Source organism: Mesoplodon bidens, assembly GCF_964165515.1.
Source record: "Mesoplodon bidens genome assembly, chromosome: 17".
NCBI classification, from domain to species: Eukaryota; Metazoa; Chordata; class Mammalia; order Artiodactyla; family Ziphiidae; genus Mesoplodon; species Mesoplodon bidens.
The window spans coordinates 15991721-16016265 of record NC_138174.1 but is presented as its reverse complement, the minus strand read 5'-3'; the positions used below and the strand labels follow the sequence as shown (position 1 = coordinate 16016265).

The following is a 24545-nucleotide window of genomic DNA, read 5'->3' as shown; positions in this document are numbered from 1 at the left end:
TCATTGCTCCTGTCTACAGCCAGCCTGGGTCCTGACTGGTCAGTGCCCATGACATACTCCTTGGTCCTGCTTCAAGGTGTCAGACTTGGGAAACAGGGATAATGAAGGAGGTATTAGTGGTACTCAGTGCTTATCTTTCTTTCATGTCTGTTGTATATTGTATTGTCATCCAGATTCTCTGAAGAGTGGAGTGATTTCAGAATTTGCCCTGTAATATTTTCCTTTGCTCATAGAAATTCAGTGAGACATTCACCTGGTTTCAGTCCCCTTTTGAAGAGCCTCTTTGAGGTTGGTGTGAGTTAAAAGATCAGTAGATAAAAAATTCAAGAGATAGACCCAAGTTTCAAACCTGGGTTGTGCAATCAAGTACACCTGTGACCTTGAATAAGTCCCTTAGTGTCTCTGGACTTCAGTTTATCTAAAGAATGAGTCACTGTGCTAGGACCCCTTACAAACTCTAAAATTTCAAGAAATCCAAAACTTAACAACCAAAGATCCAAACTTCTTTCACCAGCTGCTTTCATAAGTAGGAACAGTAGTTGCCAGCCTTGGCTATTGCACTAAACTTCATGACATCACCTATAAACAGTTTTCAATTTCAGCAGGCAACTTTTATGTTCAGAACAATTTTGTCAAAAGTTTTGAGCCTTTTTTTGTTTAAAAAGTAGGTATGAACAACTAGCCTTTATGTAAACTGATCTCCCATATAATTTGCTGTTAATATTATGGCAGAATTTTTATTGTGTATGGATGTTTTTACAGTATTCAGTCTCTTTCACTATCTGTGCAATGTAATGGGGACGCAGAATGCTTCAGCGGCTTTGTGGAATACATCAGTGTTCTGGCTTCATATTTTGGCCTTGAGCAGGGTATTCCTTATTCACTGAATGACTTCCAAGAGCATTTGTCTTTAAGATTCTGAAATTTGCCAGAGGCAGCCATGGAAGTGCTCACATCTAAACTTGTGTATCTTTTGCCTTTTACCCTCTCTCTCCCTTCGATCCTCTTGGGAGAGAGATTATTGAAAAACCAACTGCATCTGGTTACCTGCATTCGGTGCTGGAGGACTAGGGGTGGGAAAGCACAAAAACATGTTACTGTTGATATAAAGAAAGGTGAGGACAGGTAAACAATTAAGCGCCCAGGCAGGCCTAGAGAGAGAGTAGGTAGAGCTGTGTTTATGTGAGGAAAAGCCTTGAAATTGTGTTTTGTGTCTAAACCTGTATCTGAAGGAGAATTTATCAAAAGAATTTGTAAACCTGAATTTGTTTCTTTGTAGGTGATATTTTGAATCTGGAGAGGCCAACAGCTGCTGTTGCTACACAAACCCCAATTATCTTTTCTCTTGCTTCAGATGCTTCCAAGTAATGTGACATGTTAGTCTTCTTAGAAATATGACTAAGGGTTTCTTACAAAGTTTAGACCTGAGGCTGGGGGTTTGCAGCTAAAGCATTCCTTCTCCCCACTTCTTAAAATGCATGTAGTCAGAAAAGATTAGGGCCATTAGGCACTTCATGGAAGGGGGAAAAGGCTCCTACCCTCCCAGTTCCTGGGTGGAGAGAATGTTCCATTGTTTGGTAGCCAGCGAAGCCTCTTTTCATAATTTAAAAACAAACAAGAATAACTCAACTCTCCAGGCAAATTGGCAGAATCTGAGTGAAGGTTAATCAAAACCAGAAGTCAGGTCAGTCACTTTAACCAGTTGTTCTCAAACTGTGATCCGTGAGGTCAAAGCTGTCTTCATAATAATACTAAGATGCTATTTGCCTTTCTTTTTTTCCATTTTCTACCGAAGCAGAGACGAAGAGCCAACTATCTTCTATTAATGAGATTTGCAAAAATGGAAAACAGTGCCACTCTTTCCACTTAATTTTTTGTTCTGCACAATATAGATATTTTCATAAAGTATGTTGTTTATATTACCATGTAATAAATTTAATATTGTTACTTTAATGAATTAATAGTCTACAATTTTCTCTGTTTTAATTTCAAATATGATGAATATCAATAGATCCAACCCATGGGGTCCTCAAATAATTTTTAAGAGTAAAAGAAACTAGAGACCCGAAAGTTTGAGAACTGCTGATTAAACAAAATGACAACTAAGAGGTGCAAAGTGCAGGCCGCTGATTGGTAAAGTGTGGAGACAGCCATAAGTAAGAACATGAGAATCTTCGAGGTTCTTTCTTAGCATCATCCTTCTGGGATTTGAATTTTTTGGATCTTGTGCAGAAAGGAAAAATAAAGCACATATCGAAAGCAAATCCAAAGAGAGAGCAAGACATATATTGGTAGAAAAAGGCCAAATGAGAACCCCATGGATGAGATGCAGACTCCTTCACTCCTCCTCCTGCGGAGGTGACCTCCTACAGTGGATGCTTAGCCCAGAGGCTGGCTAGGGGCTTTATATGGGCTGGCTAGGGTCCGAGTGAGAAAAGATAATTAGGCTGGTCAGATTCCTGCCTTGAATTTGAGCCTGGAGGTACTAAGAGAGCAAGCCAGTGGGTGAAGGTAAAGTTGAAAGGTCACGTAGAGAGGGGCCAGAGGGGTGGTGATGGCCACATGCAAGCTCCAGTTATGAGGAAACAGAAGCTGAGTTGTTGGATGGGACTGGTTGGTTGAGAAATGATAGTAGAAAAAAACAGAGATAACAGGAGAGAGGCCCTGAGCCTGCAAGAGAGAGACAGAAGTGGCAGCGTGGTTTCAGTGGCCACTGCTTCCCGTCTCTTTACAGTAAATCCTCTCTTCTTTACTGGTTTGAGTTCCCAGCAACCAAAAGAGCCCGAGTGAAACATACAGAGTAACACAAGTGTGCAGATTATAAGGACTAGCACAGATTGTATGATTAAGACTTGAATTTGATTCTGAACTACCTGGTAGCCAAGGCAACAAGGAGACACTGTTAATCATGAAACTGGGTAATAAAAAAGAAGGCAGTTATAAGGGTAGTTAAGAATTTTCTAATACTGAATTTATAGTCAGTCACCTTCTTATGTATGGCGGTTCCTTAAAAGATTAAAAATAGAATTACCATATGATCCAGCAGTCCCACTTATGAATATATATACCCAAAATAATTCAGAGCAGGATCTGGAAGAGACATTTACACACCCATGTTCATGGAAGCATTATTCACAATAGCCAAGAGGTGAAAGCAACCGAAATGTCTCTCTCTCTCTCTTTTTTTTTTTTTTAATTGGGGTATAGTTGCTTTACAGTGTTGTGTAATGTCTCTTGACAGATGAATAGATTTTTTTAAATGTGGTAAATACATATAATAGAATACTATTCAGTCTTAAAAAGGAAGGAAATTCTGACACGTGCTACAACATTGATGAAATAAGCTTTCTGAAAGGGCATTTTGCTTTATGAAATAAGCCAGTCACAAAAAGACAAATATTGTATGATGGTCCTCATGTGGAGTATCTAAAGTAGTCAAAATCATAAAAAAATAAAAAATACAAAGATGGTTACCAAGGGCTGGGGGAGGGCTGGAAATTAGCGTTTAATGGGTATAGAGTTTCAGTTTCATAAGATGAAAAAGTTCCTAGAGATACATTGTGCAACAGTGTGAATATACTTTACACCACTGTACACTTAAAAATGGTTAAGATGGTAAATTCAATATTACGTATTTTTACCACAATAAAAAATGTCAGTCACCCTCATGTAAATTAATAATTGAGGTACTAAGTAATATATTTGACAATGTCCTGAACATTTTTAAAGCAGAAGCAGAAATGGATTTTACATGGAAATGTAAAATGAGAATTTTACCAATATTGAGCTTCCCATCAAGATTTTGGCTTTAGATCAATTTCTACTTTATGAAGGCAGATGCAGGAAGAAGACACCTCTGTTCCCAACCAGAAATGTAGTACCTATGTGTTCAAGAAACTTTTCATATATTTCATATATTACCTCTCCTCAGTAATGGCTTTGCATAGGCACACATAGAGGAGTACCTCAGAGCTGTGTACTTTGTGACACTTTTGCTGGGTAGTTAAGCTGATGACATTCCTCCCTTCATTTTTCATCACGTTTGGACTGAGTTAAGAGTTCCTGTTTATTTTTCGTATGACCTTGCTGGTTAGTTTGACTTTTTTTTTCCCCCTGTGGAAGAGGAAGACCTATACAGAGACTCTGATTCAGTTTTCCTTATAATAATTAGATTTATCAAGCATTAAATCAATTTATATGTTCTGATATACAACAAACACAACAAAGACTCAGTAGCGAATTATCTGATTTTAGACATTTCTACTCCCTCAAGTAGTGCTATATTTTAAGAAATAAGAGCTCATTGGCAAACTTTCAACTAAAGCAAGAAACTTTATATTTATATATATTTTTTAATGTGGAAGATACCATGGTTCTATTATTAGAATTCTTCAGGATCGATTTCACTGAAGCTTGATAAGTGAGCAGGTGGGCCGTGCTTAGAGCTGTGTAGCATTCCCTTACTGTAAACTCAGAGAGTCAGGATAACCATGGGAACAGCAGAGGAGGCAAGCCCCTTGCTTGCTAATTTAATTAATATCGATTGTTCAAAAGTTCTTATATTTTGCAGTGGTTGAACATCACTTTGTAAGAAAAGAAAGAGAGAGAGGGAAGGAGGAAGAAAGAAAGAAAACTGGTCAGGAAATATACTTGGTCTAGGGTGAGGGCTGCTGCCTTGACATTCACACAAAATTGGGGTGTCTTTGAAGGGGTGCGGATACTTTCGTTTCTTCCAGCACCTGGGCCATACTGTGCTCCTGTCATGCCTGCCTGGTCCCTGGATGGAACCAGAAGCTGCAGCATGGCACTCTGGATCCTAGTCTGCTGTTCCGTTATTTCCTGCATTTCCCAGAAGAATCCAGGACATCCCTGGAACTTGTGATGTGTAGGAGTCTAAGGATGACCAGAAAAAAAGCCCAAACATACCTTTCATTTGAGTGAAAACAGAAAGTACTGCCTCTTGACCTCTTACTTAGATTGACAAAAAGCTGAGGAACAACTTGACTCAGGTGAAGTTGACCTGAGCTGGTGACCTCTGTTACCAAATAAGAGCCCTGGTATCTACTTGACATATGAGTTTTTATAAACCCACAGGAAATAATCATTGTTCTTGCGAAACATGCCTCGAGAGGGTCGAGAACGGCATTTGTGTACACAAGCACAGGCCTTGTTGACAGTCTTTAATGACAGGGCATATTGGCAACTTTTCCTTTCAGTACGATGTTGCCCAAATAAAGAAATACTACCATCTGATTGACTCATTCTGCAGGACCTGGTTTTCATAGGAATTCAAAGAGACGAGGAGTAGTAGAAAAGTGCTGACAAATGTATGAAGAAGCTTAATGGCATTACTCCATTTTTATTTTCTGCTGCACCGCCATCCCAAAGCTCTATCAGTAACAGCCCTTAACATTGGGACGTAACCAGTCTTGCCAGTTTTTCTCTCTTTTCTTATCTTTCCTTAATTTGATCTGAAGCATGCCTTTTCCCTTTCCTTCTAAATCTTAGGAACGGAATGGTGCTTCATTCTGCCTTGGCAGTTACAGTTGTGTTAAATGTCCCATGTAACCTTGTACCCTCTCCTGTATTGATCATGTCACTGTAGCTGCCACAAATCAAGATTTTTAGTGGGTTAATAGTGTCTCCCAGGAACTGTGATATCACTGTTTTTCAGTTTTAGTCCAAAAACAGCAATCATAAATCTGTCTTTTTTTTTTCACTCAGTTTACCGAGGAATGAAAAAACAATCCCACTCACAGAAATTAACAAAAATCTAAATATGATCTCAAAAAGAAATATGTGAATCTTTGCTGAAGAAAATTATAAAATTTTGTGAATATACATAAAAGAAGACTTTTAAATGTCAGTTCTTCCTGAATTTAGAGATTTAGTGCAATTCCAATCAAAATTCTTAATGTGATCTTTCTTTTTGTCACAAAAAAGGTTATTATAATGATCATCTAGCTACATTTTTTTAAGAAGAGAAATTAGGACACACATAGCTTCTGTGTTAACACATATATATTTTTTAACACATATTTTGTACCTGCAGTAATTAAGTCATTTTCATTTTGACTCAAGAATAGAATAGCAGATAGATAGAGCAGAGTTAGATAACTACTGAAGAGACCCAATTATATGTAAGAACATAAAATATGGTAAAGAAGACATTAGAAATTAGTTGTGGATGGGAAAAGTTTTTAAATAAATAGTGCTGAAGCAGTTGGTTTTCTCTTAAGATAAAGATCGATTTTCGATTTTAATCTTCACTTCTTGTCCTATACCAAAATAAATTCCAGGAGCTTAAAGCACCTTTAAATGTACAAAGTAAAGCTTTAAAAAAGGAAAACAAAAGGCTAGAAGTAAACAGACTGGGCATTTATAAACAGTCTCTATCAGGAAGAACATGTAAGCTTAAAACAGTGGAAATCACAAAGGAAAATATCATATTTGATTACATAAAATTCAAAATTTCTCACTCTGAAAAAGCTGCTTGAATACAATTTAAATGAAAACAACAAATAGTTGCTTAAAATATGATAGAGAAAGGATACTATCTGTGATAAGCATATACAAATAGATAAAAACACTAAAATCCTGTAGATAGCAGAAAAAGTCACGAAAGAGGAAATATTAAGGGCTTATAAACATTTTAAAGTGTTAAAGTTTTTTAATTCTATTTTTAGCTAAGGAATAGCAATTTTAGAATTACAAATTGGCTAGAATTGAATAAAATAGGCTCTCGTACACTGAAAGAGGGGACATAAATTGACACAAACTATTTAGAAAAAGCATTGGTGATATGCAATGAGAGCTTTAGAACTATTTGTACCTTTATATCAATAATTCCATTTCTAGAAAACCATCCAAAGAAAACCATCATAAAAACAGACAAAGAGGGCCTCCCTGGTGGCGCAGTGGTTGGGAGTCCGCCTGCCGATGCAGGGGATACGGGTTCGTGCCCCGGTCTGGGAGGATCCCATATGCCGCGGAGCGGCTGGGCCCGTGAGCCATGGCCGCTGGGCCTGCGCATCCGGAGCCTGTGCTCCGCAACGGGAGAGGCCACAACAGTGAGAGGCCCGCATACCGCAAAAAGAAAAAAAAAAAAAAAAAACAGACAAAGATTATTTATAAAGATAATCTCATTTTTTTTATAGTAATAAGAACTGGTGTTTTAGAAATGTTATGGTCAGGGACTAATTAGTTGAAATCTTATATAGCCTTCCAGTGGAATATTATGTAGCCATTAAACTTACGTTTTCAAAGAATATTTAATAACATGGGAAATGCTTCAATAGTACTACTATTCCAGTTGTGTTCTTATGTATACCAGTGCAAAGACTGAAGAACAAAATAATCAAAATATTAACAATATTTATCACTATTTGGTAGAGATATAGATAATTTAAATTCCCTTCTTGATATTGTTCTATAGTTTTTGTTTATAGTAAGCATATTACTTTTATAATCAGAAATTAAATATTAAAAATAAAGCACAATTCTTTAGTGCAGGTATTTCTGAATTTGAAATTCAAATAGACCAAAAAATAAGTAAAAATATACACTATTTGAAAATTATCATCAAGTTTCATTGGACGGATATACAAATAGGTCTAGAACTTTGGATAAAATACTTTTTTTCTCATCTACAGAACACTTATAAAATCATTAATCTTGACCACAAAGAAAAATCTTAAGTAAATTCTAAAAAGTAAAAATGTTATATGTTTTCTGAATATAAGCTAATAAAACTAGAAATTAACAAAAAATAGGCATAAATGTAACTGCTTATAAATTAAGAATTTTTTTCTAAGGAACTCCTAATTTAAAGAGGAAATGAATATATAAGTGATATATTTCTGTATTTCATAAAACAATATAGAAATTGTTTTAAAAGCGAGCAACTTTGTATCAAAACCTATGGAATACAGTCAAATCTATATTTAGAGAATTTTGCCTTAAAATGTTACTACTTTAAAATAAAGATGTATACATGTGAACCTAGGCATTCAGTTTAATTTATGAACAAGGGATAAAAATAAACCAAAAGAAGGTTGGAAGAGAGAATTATAAAAATAAATCCTGAAATTAGAGATAGGGAAGACAAAAGGACAGCGAATAAAACCAAAAGCTGGGTTTTGGGAAGTACTGATAAAATAGATAAATTCCTAGCATGTGTCATTAAGGAAAACTATAAAAATAAAAAGCAGATGCTATTAAGCATAAGAAAACAGATACAACCACATTATATTTGTAACCACCTAATTCTGCTATAACACAACGTATGTTTTTTAAAATCACTGCACTGTGCAGAAGAATCACACAGTTAAAACCATAGGACATATGGGGAAAATAGGGACACAATACTCAAAAACTTTGTCCAAACAACAAAAACCAACCAACTTTGCCGGTGATATGTAAACAATAAAGATAGGACACTCGTTAAAATGCTATAGCACAGTTTTTACACGTGTGTTAAATGGTTGGGGAATCCATAAACATTACGATATATACAGAACTTCACCTGGAAAAAAACCTGAAATTTGCTTGTGGAAGTGGACCTCAGAAAGGTTGCAGCTCCTGGGACTCCCCTGGCGGTCCAGTGGTTAAGACTCCGCGCTTCCATTGCAGGGGGCGTGGGTTCCGTCCCTGACTGGGGAAGTAAGATCCCGCATGACGTGCGGTGTGGCCAAAAAATAGGGGAAAAAAAAAAAAGGTTGCAGCTTGTGAGTTATTTTGAACTGATGGGAGAAGGTTATCTGAAAGTAGAAGGCCAAGTTTTAACACCAGGTGAACATAGGTGTGGCTGTCAAGGGGTGATACCCTGAGGTAGCTGGTAGATGTTTGAGGGGTGTGTGTGTGTGTGTGTGTGTGTGTGTGTGTGTGTGTGTGTGTGTGTGTGTGTGTGTGTGTGATGTATTCCTACGTGGCTTGGTTCTGCTAGGTTCAGTTTTCTGTATTCACTTAAGTGTTCTGGAGGACAAAATCATGCATAAGCAGCTGTGTTAATTGGAGCTCTGCTTAGATCGTTCCCTAATATACCAATCCTGTTGAAACAAATTCATGTTTTTAGAATAAGTGGTATAGCAGAACTGCCTATATAAGAGAGTTAAAGAATCAGAGGACAATATTATATTAATATCCATGGTAATACATTTGAAAATTTTTTTAAATGTGTGATTTTTTTTCAAATGATAGTTTTCTCTTGCCTTTCCTTTCTTTACATCTCATCTGTTTTTAAAAATTATTTATTTATTTGGCTGTGCTGGGTCTTAGTTGTGGCACACGGGCTCTTTAGTTTCAGCATGCGAACTCTTAGTTGTGGCATGTGGGATCTAGTTCCCTGACCAGGGATCGAACCCAGGCCCCCTGCATTGGGAGCATGGAGTCTTAGCCACTGGACCACCAGGGAAGTCCTGAAAATGTATGATTTTATAACAAAAATAAATTAATAAATTTGACTCAAGAAGAGGTAGAAAGCTTCCATAGACCAATAACTAACTGTAATTAGAAATTAGAAAAATTGTTTAAAAGTTGCTATTTTTAAAAGGACCAGGCATTCATGATTTTATAGCTGAATTCTCTCTAATTCTTCAATCAGAATTGTTCATTATATTCCAGAAGATTTTTTTTTTAAGGTAAGATGCTTAATTCATTTTCCAAAGGTAGCATTTATTTATTTAACTTAGCTCGCAAAGAGTACTTACTGTGTGCCAGGCACTGTTTTAAATGCTTCATAAAGATTAACTAATCCTCACTGCAGTCTTATGAAGCTATTACAGAGAAGAAAACTGAATCATGGAAATCTTGAGTAACTTGTCCAAGGTCATGTAACTAGTACATGTTTTAGCTGGGATTTAAATTTATTTATTTATTATTTTTATTTTTGGCTGCGTTGGGTCTTTTTTGCAGTGCGCGGGCTTTCTCTGGTTGCAGTGAGCGGGGGGCTACTCTTCGTTGCGGTGTGCAGGCGTCTTATTGCAGTGGCTTCTCTTGTTGTGGAGCACGGGCTCTAGGCACGCGGGCTTCAGTAGTTGTGGCACGTGGGCTCAGTAGTTGTGGCACACGGGCTCAGTAGTTATGGCTCACGGTGTCTAGAGCGCAGGCTCAGTAGCTGTGGTGCATGGGCTTAGTTGCTCCGCTGCATGTGGGATCTGCCCGGACCAGGGCTCAAACCCGTGTCCCCTACCTTGGCAGGCAGATTCTTAACCACTGTGCCACCAGGGAAGCCCTTAACTGGGATTTAAACCAGACAGTTTGGCTCCAGTGCCTGAGCTCTGAACTCGTAGCTACTACTGTGCTTTGCTATCTTTAAACCAAAACTCAAAGAAGATATCCTCAGTGGCTTTCTGAGTTATATGAAATACAGCTCTGGCAAGGCCTAAACTCTGACTTCCCCTAGTGGCTGCTAACAAGGATAGGCAGAAGGAGGGGGGAAATAAGTTCTGTGGAGTTGTGATCAAATTTCAAAACAAGGGAGGAGAGAGCTGGCAGATAAATTCCCTCTTCATCCCCCTCTCCAATGGATTCTTCCAAATTCTGGTGTTTGTTCTGTCCAGAGACCTATTATATGCTGGAGAACTAGCTGGGTTCTTCATGAAACACGGCCGAGCTTAGTGATACACCATTCATCTTTTTCTGCTTCATTTTGCTTCCCCCTCACTCAGACCACTGATATCACACCTCCAAACAAAGAAATAGCACTTAAGTTTCACCTCTAACTCTACTCTTTAGGAAACAAGGCTGCGGCAGAATTTGAAGACAAAATTCATAAAACAAGAAATGAATATGGCAAATAAACATATAGAAAGTGCTCTGACTCATAAGCAGTTAGGGTAATACATACTAAACCGTAGTGAGTTATAACTGTTTTGTACATTAATTTGACAAAAAATTGAAAAGATGAGTAATATCTAAGGCTGATGAGATATGGGGAAATATACTGTCATATGAGGGCCAGATGGTGGGGAAATGAAATACTGCATACATCTAGAAAGTGATCAGGCAGAGTTTATTAAAATATTAAGTGTACACAATCTTTGAGGCCAGCAATCTTTTCAATATACACATTAGTTCATATGTTTATGCATTCAGAGACATTTCTTGCCATATTTTTGCAATAGTGAAAAATAGGAGACAAGCAGAATGAAGTCCATTTAATGGGGGATACTTGAATAAAAAATGGCATATCCATATTTTGGAGGGTGTTTTGTCCTGGAAAGATAGTTCTGATATATTATAAATGAAAAGAGCAAGTTGTAGAATAATATCTATAGTGTGATCCTATTTTGTACAGCAAAACAAACCAAAAAAACTATATATGTTTGCATAAGGGTTTTCTTTAGAAAAAAAAAAAAAGATGTGGAAGGATACCACAGACCTTTAACAAACACTGATTCCTTCAAAGGATTGAGACAGAGGGTGGAGATAATTACTAACCTCTTCCTTATATATACTGTATTGTTTGATCTATTACTGTGAGCATTAAAAACAGGTGTGATGAGAACCCAGCAGCTTTCCCTAAAATCAGGTTCCAGGCAAGGCTAATGATTCCTTTTCAACATTGATTCCTTCTCATGATTCCTTTTCAACATTGTACTAGAAGTTCTAGCTAATGCATAAGACAAAAAAATGGAAATAAAAGGTACACTGATTGGGATGGAAGAAATAAGACTATCTTGTTTGCAGAGAACATGATCATTTATGTAGAAAATCTAAAAGAATTGATAAAAAAACTCGTGGAACTTATAAGCAGTTATATTGAGGTTTCAGGATTCAAGGTTAATATACAAAAATCAGTCATTTCCTGTATATTGGCAATGAACAAGTAGAAATTGAAATTAAAAACACAACACCATTTACATTAGCACCCCAAAAGATGAATTAGTTTAGTGTAAATCTAACAAAATATGTACAAGATCTGTATGACGAAAACTATGAAACTCTGGTGAATGAAGTCAAAGAACTAAACAAATAGATATTCCATGTTCATAGATAGGAACACTCAGTACTGTCAGGATTTCACTTCTTCCCAGTTTGCTCTATAGATTCATTGCAATCCCACCATACAACCCACCAATCCTTGGTATTTACCCAAAGGACTTGAAAAATTATGTTCACACAAAAACGCTCACACAGATGTTTATAGCAGCTTTATCTACAATTGTCAAAACTTGGAAGCAACCAAGATGTCCTTTAGTAGATGAATGGATGAGTAAACTGTGGTACATCCTGTCAATGGAGTATTATTCAGTGCTAAAAAGAAATGAGCAATCAAGCCATGCAAAGACATAGAGGAAACTTAAATGCATATTAGTAAATAAACGAAGCGCATCTGAAAAGGCTGCCTAATGTGTGATTCCAACTCTATGGCAATCTGGAAAAGGCAAAACTTTGGAGATGGTGAGTAGATCAGTAGTGCCAGGGCTTAAGTGGGAGAGAAAGATGACTAGGCAGAGCACAGAGGATTTTCAGGGCAGTGAAAATACTCTGTATGATACTCTGATGGTGGATATATGTCATTTTACATTTGTCAAAATCCACAGAATTTATAACACCAAGAGTGAAGCCTAGTGTAAACTGTGGGTTTTGGGTGATAATGATGTGTCAGTGTAGGTCATCAATTATAACAAATGTACCACTCTGGCGTGGGATGTTGATAAAGAAGGAGACTGTGCATGTGTGAAGACAGAGGCTTTATGAAAAATCTCTGTACTTGCCTCTCAATCTTGCTGTGAATCTAAAAATGCTCTTAAAACATAAAAATTAGGATGATAGATATGTAGACAGCTGAATATAAAGAAGGGAGGGTAGAGAGATGGGTAAAATAATTTAAGATGTGTATATCTTTGATTGGTCAATCCCAACAAGATAATCTAAGCTTCAGCCAAACTTTTACATTATATTGTTTGTAAGTTTAGTAGATAAAATCTTTTATAAAGTCAATTTGGTAATATCTATCAAATTTAAATGGTCATATCCCCTGGTCCAGCAATTCTACTTCTAGATCTTTATTTTATTGAAATACTGCTAGAGATATAGTACATTTTATGTGATTGTTTTTATATGAAACTCATTTTTTACTAAGATAATTGACATATAACATATTAGTTTCAAGTATACAACATAATGATTCAATATTTGTATATATGGCAAAATGATCACCACAAGCCTGTCTAACATTCATCACCACACACAGTTACAAATTTTTTTTCTTGTGATGAGAACTTTTAAGATCTACTCTATTAGCAACTTTCAAATATACAATGCAGTATTTTAAGTTATAGTCACCATATTGTACATGATATCTCAGGACTTATTTTGTAACTGGAAGTTTGTGCCTTTTGATCACCTTCACCCCTTTTGATCATCCCACCCTGCCCTGCCCCTGGCAACCACCAGTCTGTCCTCTGTATCCATGAGTTCAGTTTTCTTTGGGGTGTTCTGTTTTGTTTTGTTAACGATTCCACATGTAAGCATGATCATATGGTATTTATCTTTCTCTGTCTGCCGTGTTTCACTTAGCATAATGCCCTCAAGGTCCATCCATGTTGTCACAGATGGCAAGTTTTTTTTATGGCTGAATAATATTCCATTATAGTTATATATCACATTTTCTCTATCCATTTATCCATCCATGGACACTTAGGTTGCTTCCATGTCTTGGCTATTTGTAAATAATGCTGCAATGAACATGGGAGTCACATATATGTTTTCAGGTCAGTATTTATGTTTTCTTTGGTTAAATACCCTGAGGAATAGCTGGATCATATGGTAGTTCTATTTTTAACTTTTTGAGGACCCTCCATACTGTTTTCCATCGTGGATGCACCTGTTTACACTCCTACCAACAATACAGAAGGGTTTCCTTTTCTCCACACGCTTGCCAACACTTGTTGTCTTTTATCTTTTTGATAATGGCCATTCTAACAGGTGTGAGGTGATATCTCATTATGGTTTTGAATTACATTTCCTACATGATTAGTGATGTTGAGCACTTTTTCATCTACCTGTTGGCCATCTGTATGTCTTCTTTGGAAAAATTTCTGTTCAGATCCTTTGCCCAGTTTTAAATCATATTATTTGTGTTTTTTTTATTGAGTTGTTTGAGTTCTTTATATATTTTGGATATAACCTATTATCAGATATATGATTTGAAAATATTTTCTCTCATTCAGTAGGTCACTTTTTTGTTTTGTTGATGGTTTCCTTTGCTGTGCAGATTTTTAGTTTGATGTAGTTCCACTTGTTTAATTTTGTTCGTGTTGCCTTTGCTTTTGGTGTCATATCCAAAAAATCATCACCAAGACCAACATCAAGGAACTTATTTACCACCTATGTTTTCTTCTAGGCGTCTTACGGTCAGGTCTCATGTTCAAGTCTTCAATCCATTTTAAGTTAATTTTTGTATATGGTATAAGATCCTGGTCCAGTTTCATTGTTTTGCATGTGGCTGTCCAGTTTTCCCAACAGTTTATTGAAGAGACTCTCCTTTCCCCATTGTATATTCTTGGTTTCTTTGTCATAAATTGATTGACCATGTGATATTTTTTTTCTAACATCTTTATTGGAGTATAATTGCTTTACATTGTTGTGTTAGTTTCTGCTGTATAACAAAGTGAATCAGCTATATGCATACGTATATCCCCATATCCCCTCCTCCTTGTATCTCCCTCCCACCCTCCTTATCCCACCCCTCTAGTTGGTTGCAAAGCACCTAGCTGGTCTCCCTGTGCTATGTAGCTGCTTCCCACTAGCTATCTGTTTTACATTTGGTAGTGTATATATGTCATTGCTACTCTCTCACTTCGTCACAGCTTACCCTTCCCCCTCTCCATGTCCTCAAGTCCATTCTCTACGTCTGTGTCTTTATTCTTGTCCCCTAGGTTCATCAGAATGTTTTTTTTTAGATGCCATATATATGTGTTAGCATACAGTATTTGTTTTTCTCTTTCTGATTTACTTCACTCTGTATGACAGACTCTAGGTCCATCCACCTCACCACAAATAATTCAATTTCGTTTCTTTTTATGGCTGAATAATATTCCCTTGTATATATGTACCACATCTTCTTTATCCATTCATCTGTCAGTGGACACTTAGGTTGCTTCCATGTCTGGCTATTGTAAATAGCGCTGCAATGAGCATTGTGGTACATGACTCTTTTTGAATTATGGTTTTCTCAGGGTATATGCCCAGTAGTGGGATTGCTGGGTCATATGGTAGTTCTATTTTTAGTTTTTTAAGGAACCTGCATACTGTTCTCCATAGTGGCTGTATCAATTTACATCCCCACCAACAGTGCAAGAGGGTTCCCTTTTCTCCACACCCTCTCCAGCATTTATTGTTTGTAGATTTTTTTATGATGGCCATTCTGACTGGTGTGAGGTGATACCTCATTGTAGTTTTGATTTGCATTTCTCTAATGATTAGTGGTGTTGAGCATCTTTTCTTGTGTTTGTTGGCAATCTGTGTATCTTCTTTGGAGAAGTGTCTATTTAGGTCTTCTGCCCATTTTTGGATTGGGTTGTTTGTTTGATATTGAACTGCATGAGCTGCTTGTATATTTAGGAGATCAATCCTTTGTCAGTTGCTTTGTTTGCAAATATTTCCTCCCATTCTGAGGGTTGTCTTTTCATCTTTTTTATGGTTTCCTTTGCTGTGCAAAAGCTTTTAAGTTTCATTAGGTCCCATTTGTTTATTTTGGTTTTTATTTCCATTTCTCTAAGAGGTGGGTCAAAAAGGATCTTGCTGTGATTTATGTAATAGAGCGTTCTGCCTATGTTTTCGTCTAAGAGTTTTATAGTGTCTGGCCTTACATTTAGGTCTTTAATCCATTTTGAGTTTATTTTTGTGTATGGTGTTAGGAAGTGTTCTAATTTCATTCTTTTACATGTAGCTGTCCAGTTTTCCCAGCACCACTTATTGAAGAGGCTGTCTTTTCTCCACTGTATACTCTTGCCTCCTTTATCAAAGATAAGGTGACCGTATGTGTGTGGATTTATCTCTGGGCTTTCTATTCTGTTCTGTTGATCTATATTTCTGTTTTTGTGCCAGTACCATACTGTCTTGATTACTGTAGCTTTGTAGTATAGTCTGAAGTCAGGGAGCCTGATTCCTCCAGCTCCATTTTTCCTTCTCAAGATTGCTTTGGCTATTTGGGGTCTTTTGTGTTTCCATACAAATTGTACACTTTTTTGTTCTAGTTGTGTGAAAAATGCCATTGGCAGTTTGATTAGGATTGCATTGAATCTGTAGATTTCTTTGGGTAGTAGAGTCATTTTCACAATGTTGATTCTTCCAATCCAAGAACATGGTATATCTCTCCATCTGTTTGTATCATCTTTAATTTCTTTCATCAGTGTCTTATAGTTTTCTGCATACAGGTTTTTGTCTCCTTAGGTGGGTTTATTCCTAGGTATTTTATTCTTTTTGTTTCAATGGTAAATGGTAGTGTTTCCTTAATTTCTCTTTCAGACTTTTCATCATTAGTGTATAGGAATGCAAGAGATATCTGTGCATTAATTTTGTATCCTGCTACTCTACCAAATTCATTGATTAGCTCTAGTAGTTTTCTGGTAGCATTTTTAGGATTCTGTATGTATAGTATCATGTCATCTGCAAACAGTGACAGCTTTACTTCTTCTTTTCCGATTTGGATTCCTTTTATTTCTTTTTCTTCTCTGACTGCTGTGGCTAAAACTTCCAAAACTATGTTGAATAATAGCGGTGAGAGTAGGCAACATTGTCTTGGTCCTGATCTTAGAGGAAGTGGTTTCAGTTTTTCACCATTGAGAACGATGCTGGCTGTGGGTTCATGTGATATTTTTTTAATAAGGAAAACTGGAAGCAGTGTAAACATTTGTCAGTAGAATGACATTACAAAACATCCTATGCAGTCATTAAAAAGATTGAAGTTGATAAGTATGTACTCATATGGAATGATGTGCATGATTTGTTACCAGAAAAAAGTATTGTTAAATGATATTAATATTTTGTTTTATTATTCCAATTATACTTTCCATAATAATTATCTCTGAGAAATGGTATCATAAGAGACTTTTTAGTATTCATCCGTCTTACAATTCCTGGAATAGCATATTGTTTCTTTGATCAAAAAAGTAATAATGGAAAAAAATGCTGGCAATTTCCCATGCTTTCTCCATGATTATGTATCTATTTTCACAGGAAAAACAAATGAACAAAAAATTAAGTTTACCTATGCAGTGAACTGGTAATTGTATTGTGTATGTGTATGTTAACCCTAAGCACAGATCTACAAGTTGTTTTATTTTATACCCTGCCTGTTTCCAAAATGAATTAATGTACCTTTTCCCCAAGCTAAAGAACCAGTTCAGTATATTCAAAATAGCATATGCACTAGATGAACTCAGTAAACACTTGCTCAAATAACAATCGTCTTTAAGAAATTTGTTTTGTGTGTGTTTGTTAGGAAATTTGGGGCACTCTAAAGTATGGGGCCCAGGGTTGAGCTACTCTTGCCGGGTATTAAGGATGGTAGTGAACCGTTGCTCAGACACGTGCGTGGCTTCTTACCCACACTATAAGCTCCTTATGGGAAAACAACTTGACTTCTTTAAAAATTAGTCTTCTCTCTTCAGTTGTGAGTCTAGCTCTTCAGAAACGAGAAATGAATATAGTGCTGCTCCTTGAAGGAATAATGATACGAATTTTAAAAGTGACAAATTGAATAATGTTATTACTGAGACAATCATGGTGAAGAAAATCCATTTGTAGATAAGCTTCTTAAGGAGGGCTGGGATGGAAAAGCAGACACCCAGAGAAGCTTTGTTACCATGTTCATTCTCTCGCCTCACCTTGTGCTTTATTTAACTTTGTGGCATCTATCACAAAAACAGTATAATTATTTACTTCTGAAAAATCACACAAACTATATGAACTCAGTAAATACCCAGATTGCAAGTCACAAGTCTGTGTGTCTGTCCTCCCACCACGTTTCTTGAAGTCATCAAGGAGAAATTCTGGAAGCCTCCAAATGTTTTGAAAAGACTCATTGTTCTGTTTTTAAGTTCAGATAAAGGCATCAATTTATTACTTCGCAGCTTTCCTTATATTTGATAGCCTACTGTTTAAGACTATATGGGCATTTTGCATTTGAAAGAAGGTAAGGGACTCAAAACCTGGCTGGGGCTTATAAACACTTGGTTGGCTTCTACATATAGGTCACTGTATGTGCTTAGGTGAAGCATGCAAACATACTCACACACAAAATCACCTCCTATGTGTCCTCACAAAGAGTACACACAATGTGTTACATAGAAATGATATTTTTTAGTACATTTGACATCCAAACTAACCTCGTCAGATTGGGAGACACCTTTTACATGTCCATTTTTTCACTGTTTGTTGACTACGTACTGTACCAAAGCACTGTGCCAGGTGCCATAGGGATATAGGGATGAGTAAGATGCAGCCTTGAGAAGCTTGTTGTACCAGGAAATAAGCTACTGTTATTAGAAACAGAATCTTTAAAATAGCTCATTTATTTCCCTAGTAGAGGATTGCCATCCGTTTGCTCACTGGCCAGAGCCTTGCAAAATTTCAGTTGTGGCACCACAGAGAGAAAAGTAATTTGAATCGGATTTACCTTCAAAATTGACCAGGATCAAGACTTTGAACTTGATCCAGTTTTCTTCTCATGTATACTTGAAAAAAAAAAAAATCAACTTCAGAGTTATAAGGTAAAAACTTTGATAATTGCATTGGATTGTAATTATGATTGTTACTTTTAAAGAGGTACAGAAAATGCTGAGTTGATTGGCAAAATACTAATGTTAGATATAATTCATTGATGATGTTTGCTTCATACAATCCGGTTTTACCAAAACATATTTATTCACTTGAAGAATTTCTTTTTGCTTAATATTTTTCTTCTCTTTTGCAGGAGTTTCTTTTATCAGAAGATTATAACAAGATGACTCCTGTGAAAAACTATCAAGGTAGGAACGAGAGCAGTGTTTTCATTGTCTTAGACTGTGAAATGTTTCTCAGTGGCTTCCACTGCCACAAGAGAGGACTTAACTTTACAGTAGTCAGCGGGAACAAAAGTAAATAATTATACTGTTTTTGTGATAGATGCCACAAAGTTAAATAAAGCACAAGGTGAGGCGAGAGAATGAACGCGGTAACAAAGCAGCAACCCTTGTGGTGAATATTATCCCCGTTTTTGAATTAAGAAGCAGAGGCCCAAAGAGATTGGGCGTGTGGTCTTGTAGCTGGTAAAGTGTGAAGCCAGACCAGGTCAGTGTGACTCCAGAACGCACAGCCTTTGTCCTTCGTCTGCCCGCTCCACCCCACTGCCTGGAAACTCTGCGGCAGACTTGGAGAGTGGGGTCCAGGGTTGGCTTTCCATGGAGCTCCTTTCATTTTTGGGTAAATATTTTAAAAGGCTGAAAGTGTTCATATTGTCTAAGGGAAGGAACTCAGGTTTTATTGTGTCTTCAACATTGGCAGTGTACTGTAAGCCCTTTATATAGTATAGATCAGGAGCAATTTTCACTGAGGATTTTTTTCATCCAGGCCAATGTCAGGGGTCAGAACATTAGAGGTAGACGTCATTTCACTTAGACGTCATTTCATCCAAATCTCGTGACCTCATTCATGATCATCCAGCCTCTCCTCTGATACCCTCCAAAGACATAGCAGCCCCTCCGGATTTTGGAAAATTCTAAGCATTGAGTTCTTTATTTCTAGATTTTGAGCCAAAATTCCTTTCCCTATGGATTTATTCTTTAATTTTTTTTCACATATCACTTATCCAGTATTTATTGAGTACCTATTGTGTTCCAATAACTGAGAATTATAATAGTGAACAAGACATGCATAGTATCTATGCATCCCCCATGAAAATAGATGCAAAAAAAATCTACACAAAATTTCAGCAGATCAAATTCAGCAATATAGAAAAAGGTAAGTACATCACAACCAAGTGAGGTTTATTCCCAAAAGAAATGAAAGCAAGGACAGATATTTTTATACCCTTATGCATAGCAGCATTATTCACAATAGCCAAAAAGTGGAAACAACCTAAATGTTCATGTATGAATGAATGGATAAACAAAATGTATATCAATACAGCGAATTCTTATTTGGCCATAAAAAGGGAATGAAGTACTGATACCTGCTACAATGTGGATGAATCTTGAAAACATGCTAAGTGAAAGAAACTAGACACAAAAAACCATGCATAGTATGATTACAGTTATATGAAATGTCACGAGTAGGAGAATCCATAGAGACAGAAAGTAAATTAGTGGTTACCCAGGGATGGGGAAGAGGGAATTGGGGGTATGGGTTTCTTTTTGAGGTGATGGAACTGTTCTGGAAATAGTACATTTTCTATGATGATTGCACAACATTGTGAATATACTAAAGATCAGTGAATTATACACTCTTAACATGGTTTAAATGGTGAATTTTATATTATGTGAACTGTATCTCAGTTAACATTTTTTAAAAGGTCAGTGATACCAAAACCAGACAAAGACATTACAAGAAAGGAAAACTACAGCCCAATATCTCTCATGAGCTTAGATGTAAAAATCTTCAAAAAAAAATACTAGCAAATCCAACAATGTATGAAAAGAATTATTGGGCTTCCCTGGTGGCGCAGTGGTTGAGAGTCCGCCTGCCGATGCAGGGGACACGGGTTCGTGCCCCGGTCCGGGAAGATCCCACATGCCGTGGAGCGGCTGGGCCCGTGAGCCATGGCCGTTGGGCCTGCGCGTCCGGAGCCTGTGCTCCGCAACGGGAGAGGCCACAACAGTGAGAGGCCCGCATACAGCAAAAAAAAAAAAAAAAAGAATTATACACGATGACCAAGTGGGGTTTATTCCAGATATGCAAAGCTGGTTCAACGTTTGAAAATCAGTGTAACCCATCACATGAAAAGGCTAAAGAAGAAAAATCATATGATCATATTAATTGATGCAGAAGAAGCATTTGATAAAATCTGACACCCATTCATGACAAAAACTCTCAGCAAATTACAAATAGAGGGGAATTTCCTCAACTTGAGAGAGAAACGTCTATAAAAAACTATAGCTAACATCATACAGTTGACCCTTGAATAGTGCAGGGGTAAAGGGTACCAGCCCTCCCCACAGTGGATAATCCATGTATAATTTATAGTCGGGCCTCTGTATCCACGGTTCCTCCATATCGCGGTTCCTCCGTGTCGCGGTTCCTCCACATCCGCGGATTCAACCAAGCTCGGATCGTGTAGTCCTGTAGTATTTACTGTTGAAAAACATCTGCGTATAAGTGGACCCACGCGGTTCAAATGTGCATTGTTCAAGAGTCAACTGTACTTAATTGTGAGAAACTGGATGCTTCCTCCCTAAGATCAAGGTCATGGCTCCTATTTAAGAAGTACAGCCAGGCTTCAAGCCCAGGTTCCTGAAGCTTAACAATACGTACGTATCTTCAAAGGGTTTCTTTTCGAATAAGAGAATTCTGTCACCTTAGAAAGACTATGTGCTTTGAGTTTTAGGGTTTGTTTTTTGTTTGTTTTTGTTTGTCTTTTCAGTAGTCATAGGCAGCCTGACAGAGAAAGAGAACCAACTTTGGCAGAGAGACTAGGGTTTTAATTCTAGCCTAATCACTCATTGATTATGTAGCTTTGAGCAAGTCACGTAACATTTTTGAGCCTCCGTCTCCTCCTCTGGCAGCTCAGAGGGCTGTAAACCCCCTTATCTTCTGGGTTACTGTCATCCCCTTAGACTTACAAAGTAACAGAAAGATCAAAGGCCCCTGCATGAGAAAAGGGAGGGAAGCGCTGGGGACCACTTTCGGCCTGCAATAAACGTGGGTACAGTTGAAAGTGAACCATTAAAGAGTTCGCTTTTATTCCACCATTGGTGGAACTTAAATTGGGCGTTTGATGACACAGACATGACAAGATCTTCAGAAGTTTCTCCAGGAAGTCCCATACGTTTTGATCTTAATGGTGGCTGATTCTCTGAAAGGCAGTTACTGTGTAGAGATGTTAACAGTATTATTGTTTCTATACCCCTTCTAGATCCCTTTAGATTCTCCAAGCACCAAATATCAGATTTTAAAACATCAGGCATTTGGTGAAATGTCTGTCCCGGAGGTATTCACTATGGTTCTGACTGTATTGTTTGTTAGCCAGTCTAGAAGCGCCATCATGGCAAGGCTGGGTTGTGTCTGTAAAAGGAGGAAACCACCCATCTTTGCAGCGTCATTACAATGACTAAGTGAGACGATATCTTTAAGTACCTGGCACTTGTTAGACACTCAGAAATTGGCAGTGATGCTGTTATTACTGATAGAGCTGCATTGATCCATCCATGTCCAGTCCTATTTTCATGATCCATATGGGAAGCTGATGTCTTCTCTGTCACCTTGTCACACACAGGATGAGCCTCCTCTCGCCCACCAGGCTGCCAGCTCCCGGGCACAGAGCCCAGTGGGTCCAAGTTCCGGGATATCAATCTTTATTTATTCCAGTCAGCTCTGTTCAGTGGCCGTGGACCCCTTATACCTCTCCCCCTGGAATTGTGTAAGAGGAAGAAAGCGAATATTTTACTGATTTTATTTGGTAATTGAGAAGCCATGAGATTGGCCAAAGTACTCAACTCGATCGTGCCTCGGTTTGCCCACATGTAAAATAGGGAGATGGAGTGGATGACATGAATAGCCCTCTAACTCTGAAACTGTGTGCGGCAGTACTTCCGTGATGGTGTTGTCCTTGTATGTAAGCAACCCTGGGAAATTTGCTCTGATTATCTCATGTATGCTTTGGCGTAAGGGATATTTCATTCTTTTTTCTATGGCACTTGGGAATAATTCTGCCCTCCTCTCCAAGCTCCAAGCATTTGATTTCTCACAGAAAATTCATCTAGAACTTTGTTGTGGGTTTAAAAGCCAGCCTTCATCAAAAGGAGAACAGTAATGCTCTTTGCTTTTTTTAAAGCTTAACTAAACAGACACCAGTGAGTTTAATAGCAGAACATTGTTCTTAATGTGTTTTGTAGTCACACTGATCTGCCTTTCTCTAGTCCAGCAGTTCTAACGTGTCTGAGAGAGGTGGTCCAGGCCCTTTGGGTGTTAGGAAAATTTTCTTTCTTTTTTTTTTTTTTAAATTAATTAATTTATTTTTTGGCCACGCCACGTGGCATGTGGGATCTTAATTCCCCAACCAGGAATCGAACCCACACGCCCTGCATTGGAAGCATGGAATCTTAACCACTGGACCGCCCGGGAAGTCCCGGGAAAATTTTCTTATGGAAACGCGGATGTGGTCTTCTCCAGGGGCATGCCTGTCCCCCTGATGAGAACCACTGTTCTAGCCCTTGTTTGTAATGGTTATCTACTGTTCAGCTTACTCTGGGGCGGGGAGGAGAGAACGATGCATCTCTGTGGACCATGCTTTACCAGCCTCTTTTAGGATGCTTTATGGGTTGTTTTCTTGTCTCTTGGCTTTTAGCGCATCAGAGCAGAGTGACGATGATCCTGTTTGTCCTGGAGCTGGAGTGGGTGCTGAGCACGGGACAGGACAAGCAATTTGCCTGGCACTGCTCTGAGAGTGGGCAACGCCTGGGAGGTTATCGCACCAGTGCTGTGGCCTCAGGCCTGCAGTATCCTTTGCTGGACAAAATCCCTTGGTGGGAACTTAGCTGTTGACTTCTTTCTTTCATGAACATTTTAGGTATGTGCAACTTGAAAGTTTCTTGTTTTATTTGCTAGTTGCCCTACTGATTACGATGCTTATAGACTTTCCTAACACATAAATTATCAAGGGTCTTCATGTAGGTGGAGTAAAGTAATTTCACCTGAAAGAAGTTACTGCCGAGCAGGTTGTGGGTCTGCTGTGATACAAAGTCTGACATCTAGACAGTACACAGCCCAGATTTGTGAGCCTCAGCTGTCAGAAAGAATTATGGAACATGGAGATAAAACCGTCACTGAAATATACAGTCTTTTATTTTTGAACAGAAATGATTTACACATAGTTATTAAGGTTGGAAACATTCCCATTTGGGCGCCTGGCAGCAGAACCACAGGATTCCTATTCATTTTAAGAATATTTATTGAGAGGCCACCGTGCCGGGACCAGAGTAGGCTGACTGGTATCTACACAGTAATGCTCCGCACAGTCTTTGTTCCAGGTACCAGACTTTTCCAGGATATGTAGAACGATATTAACTCTTATCTCTCAAGTCTCCAGGGTGCATGTGCTCAGTGTGAACACCTGCCAATGCTGGGTACTCCTCACGTCCAGCCCCCTGGGCTCCAGTGAACACAGGCCTGACAAGGGAGAAGCCTGTCTTGGTGATGTTACCACTCTGAGGAGTAAAGGGCCCTGAGTTTCTTCTCTAGAAAGCGTAGAATCTGGGCTTCCCTGGTGGCGCAGTGGTTGAGAGTCCGCCTGCCGATGCAGGGGACGCGGGTTCGTGCCCTGGTCCGGGAGGATCCCACATGCCACGGAGCGGCTGGGCCCGTGAGCCATGGCCGCTGAGCCTGCGCGTCCGGAGCCTGTG

General features: G+C 38.1%; 1 protein-coding gene across 1 annotated transcript in view; it reads left to right on the top strand.

The window, feature by feature from the left end:
• The window catches only part of WDFY2 (WD repeat and FYVE domain containing 2), a 170586-nt gene that overhangs the window by 97242 nt on the left and 48799 nt on the right, over window positions 1-24545 (top strand). The window contains exons 4-5 of the mRNA XM_081214880.1: window positions 18926-18980; window positions 23492-23642. Of these exons, the coding sequence (XP_081071006.1) occupies window positions 18926-18980; window positions 23492-23642 (206 nt within the window). The remainder of the gene's footprint in view (window positions 1-18925; window positions 18981-23491; window positions 23643-24545) is intronic.